The sequence below is a fragment of the Drosophila yakuba genome, chromosome 3L (assembly GCF_016746365.2).
Source record: "Drosophila yakuba strain Tai18E2 chromosome 3L, Prin_Dyak_Tai18E2_2.1, whole genome shotgun sequence".
Lineage (NCBI taxonomy): Eukaryota > Metazoa > Arthropoda > Insecta > Diptera > Drosophilidae > Drosophila > Drosophila yakuba.
This window is the reverse complement of record NC_052529.2, coordinates 10,762,009-10,773,041: the sequence shown is the minus strand read 5'-3', so window position 1 is coordinate 10,773,041 and position 11,033 is coordinate 10,762,009. Positions and strand designations below refer to the sequence as shown.

Here is an 11,033-nt window from a genome sequence, read left to right as displayed (position 1 = left end):
TAATTTTAATCGGGGGAAACGTAAATATTCCCGTGACATTTTCCTGCTAGCTCATTTGGGCATTTTCCAAGAACTCGCGTTTTTCAAAACGGTAGCAAAAAAGAGCAGCACATCTAGTCTATATATGAGGTGTATAAATTGGTGCTATGGGTTATCGCGCCGAATGCAATGACGTAGAAGCATTAATTGCAAGCCGAATGCATTTTAATGCGAACGAGGAACTTGGCGTGCTAGACTGCGGAAATAATGCAACAACAGAAAGAGAGGGGCATAGCACATTGGAAAGAGAGAAAGTTGTAGGCGCTAAAAAGAGATAGAGAAGGTTTAGCTTCAAACAGCTCGTTTATACAGTTAGAAAAAAAGATAATTTAAGCCGAATATTTATTTGTTTTAATATTACAAAATTTAAAAATTTATAACTTTTTTGTTCAAATATATATGGCATTTTTCTCCTTTTATGGCTTATTTGAAATTATTTAATATGATAGAAATTTACATACATATTAATAAAATATTCAAAATAATTTTATTCACTTATTTAACATTTTAGGAATGTCAATTTGTAAACAGAAATATAATAATAATAATACTAGGTTCATTGCACTACAGTAAATAAAAGCATATCTCTGTGTACATTTATCAGCTCAGAAAATCATGAACCAAAAACTTGTAAGCTTGTTGCTCTGTAGAGTGCGAACGTGAAATCCCCAATGGATGATTGTTTGGGGAAACGTAACGCTGGCGACCAACCGGCCAAACAAGTGGACCCCAGAGAATATTCGCCATATCAATGGTTTCTGTTTCTCTGGTCAGTTGTGCGAGAAATAGCGTGCTGAGCGGTCGCAAATAGCGCACGAGTATTAAACACAAGCCGAAAAAATAGGAATAAATAAGCCACGGAGTGATTTGCCCGAGAAGATCTAGATAAAGAGATAAAAAGATATTACATAAAAATAAACAAAGAAATTCTTAAAGCATCTTGGCATTGAATTCCTCATTTATAATTGCCCAAAGACACATTAATTGCAATTAATTAATTGTAAAATGAGTAACGCAGAACACATTACAATGGAAATGGATAAGGTGCCACTAGAAGATGATAAAACTTTGGCAAGAAACACAGTGAGTTATATGCAGCTTCATTATCATTAAGCTGGGGGCAGGTAAACAAATTCCTATAAACCGGTGCTTTATTTACTTTACGGATAGATCGTTAAAATGGCTATTTATCTATTCAAAAACAAGAGAGAACGCTATAGTCGAGTTCCCCGACTATCTGATACCCGTTACTCAGTTAGTGGAAGGGAGAAGGAGAGTCTTAAACACAGTTTTTGGCGGTTTGTGGGCGTTAGAGTGGGCGTGGCAAAAAGTTTTTTGGCAAATCGATAGAAATTTACAAGACCAATACAAAAATGAAAAAATTTCAAAACATTTTTTAAAAGTGTGGGCGTGGCAGTTTTGGGCGGTTTGTGGGCGTTAGAGTGGGCGTGGCAACATGAATCGACAAACTTGCGCTGCGTCTATGTCTCTGGAGTCTGTATGCTTAATCTTAACTTTGTAGCTTTTGTAGTTCCTGAGATCACAGCGTTCATACGGACGGACAGACAGACGGACAGACGGACAGACGGACAGACGGACATGGTCATATCGACTCGGCTATTGGTCCTGATCAAGAATATATATACTTTATATGGTCGGAAACCCTTCCTTCTGCCTGTTACATACTTTTCAACGAATCTAGTATACCCTTTTACTCTACGAGTAACGGGTATAATAATTATATATGGTTTCACTTGTGTGTAAGCTGATGAGAGCTTCGCAGCTTCGGGAAAAATGACAGCTGAGCCGGAAAACGCATGACGTCTTACAATTTTGAAGTCTGCATTTCTTGGAAATAAGAATTTCAAACTCATTGAATTACTGAACTATGAGTATTATTACTCCCTTAAAGTTACTAATTTTTAGAACAAATCAACTGAGGTCAATGCTTGCTGTAAACATCATGCGTCTAATTTTTTATGTCAAGAAAGGAGAAATCTCCGAATAATAGTGACGGTTATTTTTTTTTTGTTGGGCATAAATTCCCCGTTTGGCTGCATGGAAAATCTTTTTCTGTGACTCATAGTCTGCAGACTTAACCAATCATTTGAAATTGCTGTCTTTTCTTTAATTAGAGCGTGATTATAGCAATGAAACAACGTACGTTTATTTTGTATTGGTATTATCGCTTACAATAAGATTTATTTTTTTATCTATTGAAATATACATGTTTGCCGCTTTTTTCAAAGCCTTTTTGTCCCTGAAGCTTATCAATTTTTATTGTCAATGTTACTGAACAGTTCTCATGCAAATTCCAACTTCATATTCCTACTGATAGGCGCTACTTAGCATATAGTTGCATTAATCAAAACATACACATTTATCATCGCTGCCAAACAGAAGCTGTGCTGTTTGGATAAATGAATTTGCATTTTGAGACAATGGATCTGAAAGCAAAGTTGTTAATATTCCGGAAACGTTTTTATTGAAATTTTACAGGAAAATGGAATCGACGGACGAACACGTAATAATCTTCGAGTGCCCAGAGCAGGTTCGTATACCAACTTACTCGTAAATCTCTGAAAAAAAAAAACTAGAACCATATTCTGTGCTTACCTATATGTTAAATGAACCTGTGACTAATGCCGCTTAAAACCGCGATCTTTAAACAATTTGCGCAAACCAACACAATTATTGTGTAAGTAGCATAAGCAGGTGGTGATCAATTTAAATTGAATGTATTATTTCGCCTTTTTGTAGTTCCCGAAACCGATGATGATGACAACGACGATCGTCCCTTTGTTAAAGATGGGAGTGACAATCCCGGCGTGGATGACGGTCTTTTTGGCGGCAATGGCAATGTGAATGTAAACGTTCCCAACGGCGGAAGACGACCCAGTTTCTCCTTTCCGGGATACACTGGAAATGGTTTCGCGATCATCAACGGAGTGGAGACACCCATACCCGATGTGAATGCCTATCAGCACAAGAAAACCCTGGCTCAGGGAATGATGGACTTGGCACTCCTGTCCGCGAATGCAAATCAGCTGCGTTATGTTTTGGATAGACAGTCGACACATATCTACTATATTCCCAGTCTGCTGTTCATCTCCCTCAGCATTATATTCCAGGTAAATTCATTTATTCAATTATTTGTTCTAGCAAGTTTAAATTTGGAAAGTCAGAATTTTAGAATATTTCTTAGATGCATTAAAAACCAATATATACAAAGCAAAATCTTTGTGCTCTCCCTTTTATCACTGTTACAATCTATTCAGTTTAAAACCAAAGTAGTTTACGTTAACCAGACTTCACTGTGGCAGGTTATACCCATATTTTTGATGACGCACATTCTCAATTTCTTTTCCATTTCAGGTTGCTGTGGGCGTGGGTCTGATATGGAATAGCCAGTACAACATTAAGAACAGCTACGATATCTGCCGGGCGAACAGGATCAACAATTATACAGTCATCGGCATCTTTATAGTCACGGTGGTCAATGTTCTGATATCGGCCTTCACCGTGACGACAGATACCATAGCTACCACCAATAACACAGGGGTTAATTGATATTTAAAGTAGACTTTAGTATTATGAGCCGCATCCTTAGATAATACTCACATTGTTTAGTCCTTGTTAAAATTCACACAGCGCCCCATTTTTCAATATGCTAAAATGAATTGTGATAAATAAAATCCCACGAGCATTTCTCACCTTATTCTAATTGCTGAAAACTTGTTTTTCTTACTTTGGGTAATTTCAGCTATACATTTTATAAACAAATACATTTTAAATATTGTATTATAATATTTATAAAACATTTTTTTTTAGCTAGCTGCTGGCGGGAAATCTAGCTATTTAAAAAATCAAACTGGCCACTTATAGCAATTTTTAAAATTCTGGCAGCACTCCCTTAACGTTAAACGTGGCATCACATTAATCGATAGTTGTTGCAATACATCGTGCATAAAACCGATGCAGCATTGCCATCCTTATCATGTAATTAATCATATGCACCACGCACCAGACACACCACACGTGGTGCACATAAAAATTGATCAAAAATAATCCGTTTATTTTCGATAGCAGTAAAAATAGTTGTCCAAAAGTGGAATGCCATATCTCGTTGAATTCGCAACAAAATTTCCTATCCACCTGTGCTCAAAAAAGGAAAATGTAATTTGTGGCCATTTTTCGCAAATTTTGTTGATAAGGTACCATTATCAAAAATGCAAAAATTTCTCAATTTTTCTTTTTGGAAAATCGAAAATGTATGGATAGACATAGTTAGCTATGTTTATTAGCAGCAAAAATAAGTCTTTATTTTAGCTGTGCGGCCAGTTTTGGCCAAGTTATGGAGAAAACGCAGATTTAAAATATCCGATTTTTTTACATTTTTTCCAAATTTTGTATTTTTTCTTTTTCAAATTTTATTTTATAATTTATTTATTTTTAATTTTTATTTTTTAATTGGAGGCAGCTCCACTTGACAGGGTGAACTGCCTGATCCCGGATACATGCTCCACATAAATGTCCCGGGACCACCTGATGGTGTCGGCCACCATCAGTCTGCGCATCAGGCCAGCATAAAACCTGGAGACACCCAAAGTCTTGAGGACCCTTTCGTTCTTAGGGTCCCACGAGCCCAAGGCTCCGACAATGAATGCCTCCAGTTTCACCTGGTATCCCATGGCGCGCAGGGCTTCAGCTAGGGGGCGGTATTTTTCTTCCTTCTCGCCCCTCGCGTTATCAAAGTTAGATGAGTTCGAGGTCGTGGAGCTCGAGTCGATATCCACTGGTCGGTTTCTTTGTCCTCTACACTCGACCAGTAGCTCACCTCGTCTCCAGGCCCAGCGCACCCCCAGATGCACAGCTTACCTTTCGGTGGCCATCCTCACCCTCGACACCATGCGGTGAGCCTGGGCGATAGTTAGAACATCAGCCAAGATAGATGGAGGTAGTATGTCCGCTCCACCTTTCTTTAGCGGGGTGTATACTACCTCCGCGCTCGCCCTCTGCGGCAGATACAGCCATTTTTTTATGTGTTTTTTTATGACTGTATCCAGATGACGCAGCGGGGCCCGCAAGGTGGCACTACTTCGTAGCACGAAGTCAAGCTTCGGTGCCACGAAAGTGTGTGCCGCGTCGATCTTTTGCCACGGGGCGAGCAGCGAGTCATCTATCTTGGCGATGTCCCCAACTATCGCTTCCATCGCTGCTCTGGGTGTTTGGTCCACGTTTAGACCCACGGGGATGCCGAGGTATTCGTAGGCATCCCCCTCTGTCATAGCCGGTATTGGCGTGCCACGGACGAGGAAGCCGGTCTGCACTGCCCTCCGCGAGGATTTCTTCCCCGTGAGGTGTAGGGTCGCGCACTTCTTGGGGTTGAAGTGCAGACCGGCTTCTATTGCGGCGTCGTCCGCAGCACGCAGCAAGGACCTCATCTCCTCTGGGGAGCTCGCAATTAGCACCAGATCATCGGCGTACGCCAGCGTGCTAATGCGGCTCCCATAGAGCAGGTACCCCGCGTTGACGGTTTTGATTTTGCGAAGTACCCGCTCTATTGCGATGTTAAAGAGGATTGGGCTGACTGGGCAGCCCTGTCTGACCCCCGCTTCGATCGGGATCTCTTCCGACATGCCATCAATGGTTTTGGCGGTGGTCGCGGCGCCGGTGGCCAGCTGGTGGATTATGGTCCAGATCCTCGAAGGGATCCCCATACCGGCGACCGCGTCCATGATGGTGGCATGCGGAATCGACCCGAACGCGTTGGACAGGTCCAGCCAGCCCATGACGAGGTCCTTGCCTTGGCGTCTGCTCTTCTCCAGCACTTGGCCAAGAACAAAATTGTGTTCATGGCAGCCTTCGTGCTGGAGGAAGCCCTTCTGCTCCTCGCTGAGCCTTCCTCCGTTAGTGAGGAACGCCGTCAGCCTGTCCGCCATGACGGCTGCGAACAATTTGGGGATGGTGTCACCCATGGAAAGAGGCCTCCAATTTGACAGGTCAGTTCTGTCGCCTTTCTTGTGGATTAAGACCGTTCTGGATTTTTTACACAGATCGGGGACATGACCTGTCCTCAGGCAGGCGCTAAACACTGCCGTGAGCAGTGTTCTCAGGACTTTTCTCATGGCGCGAGGTATGTTGGTCCTGTATATTTGTTGGATCCTTTTCGCTGCGTCTGCCAGTGCTTGCGGTCCGCGCCTACCCTGTGAGGTGGGCTCGCCACCTCCAGTGGGCGAGCGGGTAGGCTGGTTCGCGGCCGCCATTTCGGAAAGGCTGGTGGCGGCCCTCAGCAGGTCCTCCCTGGTGGCCGCGGCATTGGCCATCAGGCAGATTGCGGCCCTTCTGCTGGGGGCGGCTCTGGGTATGTCCGTGTGGGTTTGGTTCCCGGCCTGCCCGCTGTGGCGGTGCTGGTGGGTCTTTCGGGGGTCCTTCTGCTTGGAGCAGAGGGGGCCGAGACTCCCAGACCGGTGCGGGAGGGGGTCGTCGTCCTGGTGGTGGTCGGCGAACGGGCCGGCGCGGACGAGATCGGCGAACGGGCCGGCACGGACGAGGACGGCGAACGGGGCGGTATGGACGAGATCGGCGGCTGGTTGCCGCTTCTCAGGAGCCGTCTCGTCACACCCGTTACTTGACCCAAGGGGGCAGGGGGAACGTTGCGGGCAGGCGGCCGTTGCGGGGCTGGTGATGGTGTCTGCGCAGCGGTCGGTGCCCTCGGGGCCATCTGTCGTGTTGGTGGAATGGGGGCAACAGTCCTTCCAGTGCGTCCACTGGCACCTGTGACAACGGGGCTCAGCGCAGGATGGGGCATGTTCCCGGGAAGCATCGCGCGGCTCGGCGTCGTGCAGAGTACGCGCCTGCTTGTGGGGAGAGGCGTACCGCGTTCGCTGGCTCTCGTCGTCACAGGGCTCAGCGCTGACTGTCTCGGGGAGAAGGCGGGGAGTGGTAAGGCAGGGTTCGGGGCTGTGGCTGCTTCCACAAGCATCCCGTGGGCGTCTGTGGTGGTCTCGGGGTGGCTCGCGGCCACATGGGCTTTGAGCTGCTTCATACCCCGGGGCATATCAGCGCCACAGACCCGGCAACGGTATGTAATAACCACTTGTGGGTGGCGCCGGGTTATGTGCTGATATGCCGCAGCGTATGTGCCGTATTCGCCCAGCGACCTAGTGGGATGCATCCCGGACGCATCCATGCATACGGAGCACCGGAATGGTCCCACGAAGGGGTAGGCAAATACGTGCACTCGCTGAGACGCCATGATTAATTGATTGATTGAATTTCAGAGATATTTCATCGCTTCTTTAATTAATTTTCTTTTTAAATTTTATAATTTTATTTAAAATTTAGACAATGAATTTCAAAGACCAGGACTTTTTCGTAAAAAACATAATAAAAAGAAACAGACTTCCCACTACACTAAAACAGAAGCGATCGCTACTCGGCCCTATGGCTAAGATCGCTACTCGGCCTCATGGCTAAGATCAAAGTGTAGATCGCTTCTCGACCTTATGGCTAAGATCGCTACTCGGCCCTATGGCTAAGAACGCTACTCGGCCTCATGGCTAAGATCAAAGTGTAGATCGCTTCTCGGCCTTATGGCTAAGATCGCTACTCGGCCCTATGGCTAAGATCGCTACTCGGCCTCACTGCTAAGATCAAAGTGTAGATCGCTTCTCGACCTTATGGCTAAGATCGCTACTCGGCCCTATGGCTAAGAACGCTACTCGGCCTCATGGCTAAGATCAAAGTGTAGATCGCTTCTCGACCTTATGGCTAAGATCGCTACTCGGCCCTATGGCTAAGAACGCTACTCGGCCTCATGGCTAAGATCAAAGTGTAGATCGCTTCTCGGCCTTATGGCTAAGATCGCTACTCGGCCCTATGGCTAAGATCGCTACTCGGCCTCACTGCTAAGATCAAAGTGTAGATCGCTTCTCGACCTTATGGCTAAGATCGCTACTCGGCCCTATGGCTAAGATCGCTACTCGGCCTTATGGCTAAGATCAAAGTGTAGATCGCTACTCGGCCCTATGGCTAAGATCGCTACTCGGCCCTATGGCTAAGATCGCTACTCGGCCTTATGGTTAAGATCAAAGTGTAGATCGCTACTCGGCCCTATGGCTAAGATCGCTACTCGGCCCTATGGCTAAGATCGCTACTCGGCCCTATGGCTAAGATCGCTACTCGGCCTTATGGCTAAGATCGCTACTCGGCCCTATGGCTAAGATCGCTACTCGGCCTTATGGCTAAGATCGCTACTCGGCCCTATGGCTAAGATCGCTACTCGGCCTTATGGCTAAGATCGCTACTCGGCCCTATGGCTAAGATCGCTACTCGGCCCTATGGCTAAGATCAAAGTGTAGATCGCTTCTCGGCCTTATGGCTAAGATCGCTACTCGGCCTTATGGCTAAGATCGCTACTCGGCCCTATGGCTAAGATCGCTACTCGGCCTTATGGCTAAAATCAAAGTGTAGATCGCTTCTCAGCCTTATGGCTAAGATCGCTACTCGGCCCTATGGCTAAGAACGCTACTCGGCCTTATGGCTAAGATCAAAGTGTAGATCGCTACTCGGCCCTATGGCTAAGATCGCTACTCGGCCCTATGGCTAAGATCGCTACTCGGCCCTATGGCTAAGATCGCTTCTCGGCCTTATGGCTAAGATCGCTACTGGGCCTTATGGCTAAGATCGCTACTCGGCCCTATGGCTAAGATCGCTACTCGGCCCTATGGCTAAGATCAAAGTGTAGATCGCTTCTCGGCCTTATGGCTAAGATCGCTACTCGGCCCTATGGCTAAGATCGCTACTCGGCCTTATGGCTAAAATCAAAGTGTAGATCGCTTCTCAGCCTTATGGCTAAGATCGCTACTCGGCCCTATGGCTAAGAACGCTACTCGGCCTTATGGCTAAGATCAAAGTGTAGATCGCTACTCGGCCCTATGGCTAAGATCGCTACTCGGCCCTATGGCTAAGATCGCTACTCGGCCCTATGGCTAAGATCGCTTCTCGGCCTTATGGCTAAGATCGCTACTGGGCCCTATGGCTAAGATCGCTACTCGGCCTTATGGCTAAGATCAAAGTGTAGATCGCTTCTCGGCCTTATGGCTAAGATCGCTTCTCGGCCTTATGGCTAAGATCGCTACTCGGCCCTATGGCAAAGATCGCTACTCGGCCCTATGGCTAAGATCGCTTCTCGGCCCTATGGCTAAGATTGCTACTCGGCCTTATGGCTAAGATCAAAGTGTAGATCGCTTCTCGGCCTTATGGCTAAGATCGCTACTCGGCCCTATGGCTAAGATCGCTACTCGGCCTTATGGCTAAGATCAAAGTGTAGATCGGTACTCGGCCCTATGGCTAAGAACGCTACTCGGCCCTATGGCTAAGATCGCTACTCGGCCCTATGGCTAAGATCGCTACTCGGCCTCATGGCTAAGATCAAAGTGTAGATCGCTTCTCGACCTTATGGCTAAGATCGCTACTCGGCCCTATGGCTTAGATCGCTACTCGGCCTTATGGCTAAGATCAAAGTGTAGATCGGTACTCGGCCCTATGGCTAAGATCGCTACTCGGCCCTATGGCTTAGATCGCTACTCGGCCTTATGGCTAAGATCAAAGTGTAGATCGCTACTCGGCCCTATGGCTAAGATCGCTACTCGGCCTCATGGCTAAGATCAAAGTGTAGATCGCTTCTCGACCTTATGGCTAAGATCGCTACTCGGCCCTATGGCTAAGAACGCTACTCGGCCTCATGGCTAAGATCAAAGTGTAGATCGCTTCTCGGCCTCACTGCTAAGATCAAAGTGTAGATCGCTTCTCGGCCTTATGGCTAAGATCGCTACTCGGCCCTATGGCTAAGATCGCTACTCGGCCTCACTGCTAAGATCAAAGTGTAGATCGCTTCTCGACCTTATGGCTAAGATCGCTACTCGGCCCTATGGCTAAGAACGCTACTCGGCCTCATGGCTAAGATCAAAGTGTAGATCGCTTCTCGGCCTTATGGCTAAGATCGCTACTCGGCCTTATGGCTAAGATCGCTACTCGGCCCTATGGCTAAGATCGCTACTCGGCCCTATGGCTAAGATCGCTACTCGGCCTCATGGCTAAGATCAAAGTGTAGATCGCTTCTCGACCTTATGGCTAAGATCGCTACTCGGCCCTATGGCTAAGAACGCTACTCGGCCTCATGGCTAAGATCAAAGTGTAGATCGCTTCTCGGCCTTATGGCTAAGATCGCTACTCGGCCCTATGGCTAAGATCGCTACTCGGCCTCACTGCTAAGATCAAAGTGTAGATCGCTTCTCGACCTTATGGCTAAGATCGCTACTCGGCCCTATGGCTAAGAACGCTACTCGGCCTCATGGCTAAGATCAAAGTGTAGATCGCTTCTCGACCTTATGGCTAAGATCGCTACTCGGCCCTATGGCTAAGAACGCTACTCGGCCTCATGGCTAAGATCAAAGTGTAGATCGCTTCTCGGCCTTATGGCTAAGATCGCTACTCGGCCCTATGGCTAAGATCGCTACTCGGCCTCACTGCTAAGATCAAAGTGTAGATCGCTTCTCGACCTTATGGCTAAGATCGCTACTCGGCCCTATGGCTAAGAACGCTACTCGGCCTCATGGCTAAGATCAAAGTGTAGATCGCTTCTCGACCTTATGGCTAAGATCGCTACTCGGCCCTATGGCTAAGAACGCTACTCGGCCTCATGGCTAAGATCAAAGTGTAGATCGCTTCTCGGCCTTATGGCTAAGATCGCTACTCGGCCCTATGGCTAAGATCGCTACTCGGCCTCACTGCTAAGATCAAAGTGTAGATCGCTTCTCGACCTTATGGCTAAGATCGCTACTCGGCCCTATGGCTAAGATCGCTACTCGGCCTTATGGCTAAGATCAAAGTGTAGATCGCTACTCGGCCCTATGGCTAAGATCGCTACTCGGCCCTATGGCTAAGATCGCTACTCGGCCTTATGGTTAAGATCAAAGTGTAGATCGCTA

At 46.9% G+C, this 11,033-nt stretch overlaps 2 protein-coding genes across 3 annotated transcripts; one reads left to right on the top strand and one right to left on the bottom strand.

The window, feature by feature from the left end:
• The first annotated feature begins 804 nt into the window (after positions 1-804).
• LOC6533617 (ninjurin-A) lies at positions 805-3,763 on the top strand. 2 transcript variants are annotated; one of them, XM_015194701.3, is made up of 4 exons: positions 805-1,122; positions 2,539-2,590; positions 2,848-3,170; positions 3,415-3,763. In XM_015194701.3, the coding sequence occupies exons 1-4, from the start codon at positions 1,045-1,047 to the stop codon at positions 3,607-3,609; spliced, it is 648 nt and encodes a 215-aa protein (XP_015050187.1). In that variant the 5' UTR covers positions 805-1,044; the 3' UTR covers positions 3,610-3,763. The 2 variants fall into 2 exon arrangements, with proteins under 2 accessions (XP_015050187.1, XP_002094324.1); XM_002094288.4 differs by having other exon boundaries at positions 2,800-3,170.
• Positions 3,764-6,064: 2,301 nt separating this feature from the next.
• LOC122319598 (proline-rich receptor-like protein kinase PERK14) lies at positions 6,065-7,445 on the bottom strand. Its single transcript, XM_043207069.1, has one exon. The coding sequence runs from the start codon at positions 7,295-7,297 to the stop codon at positions 6,365-6,367; it is 933 nt and encodes a 310-aa protein (XP_043063004.1). The 5' UTR covers positions 7,298-7,445; the 3' UTR covers positions 6,065-6,364.
• Between the last annotated feature and the right edge of the window lie 3,588 nt (positions 7,446-11,033).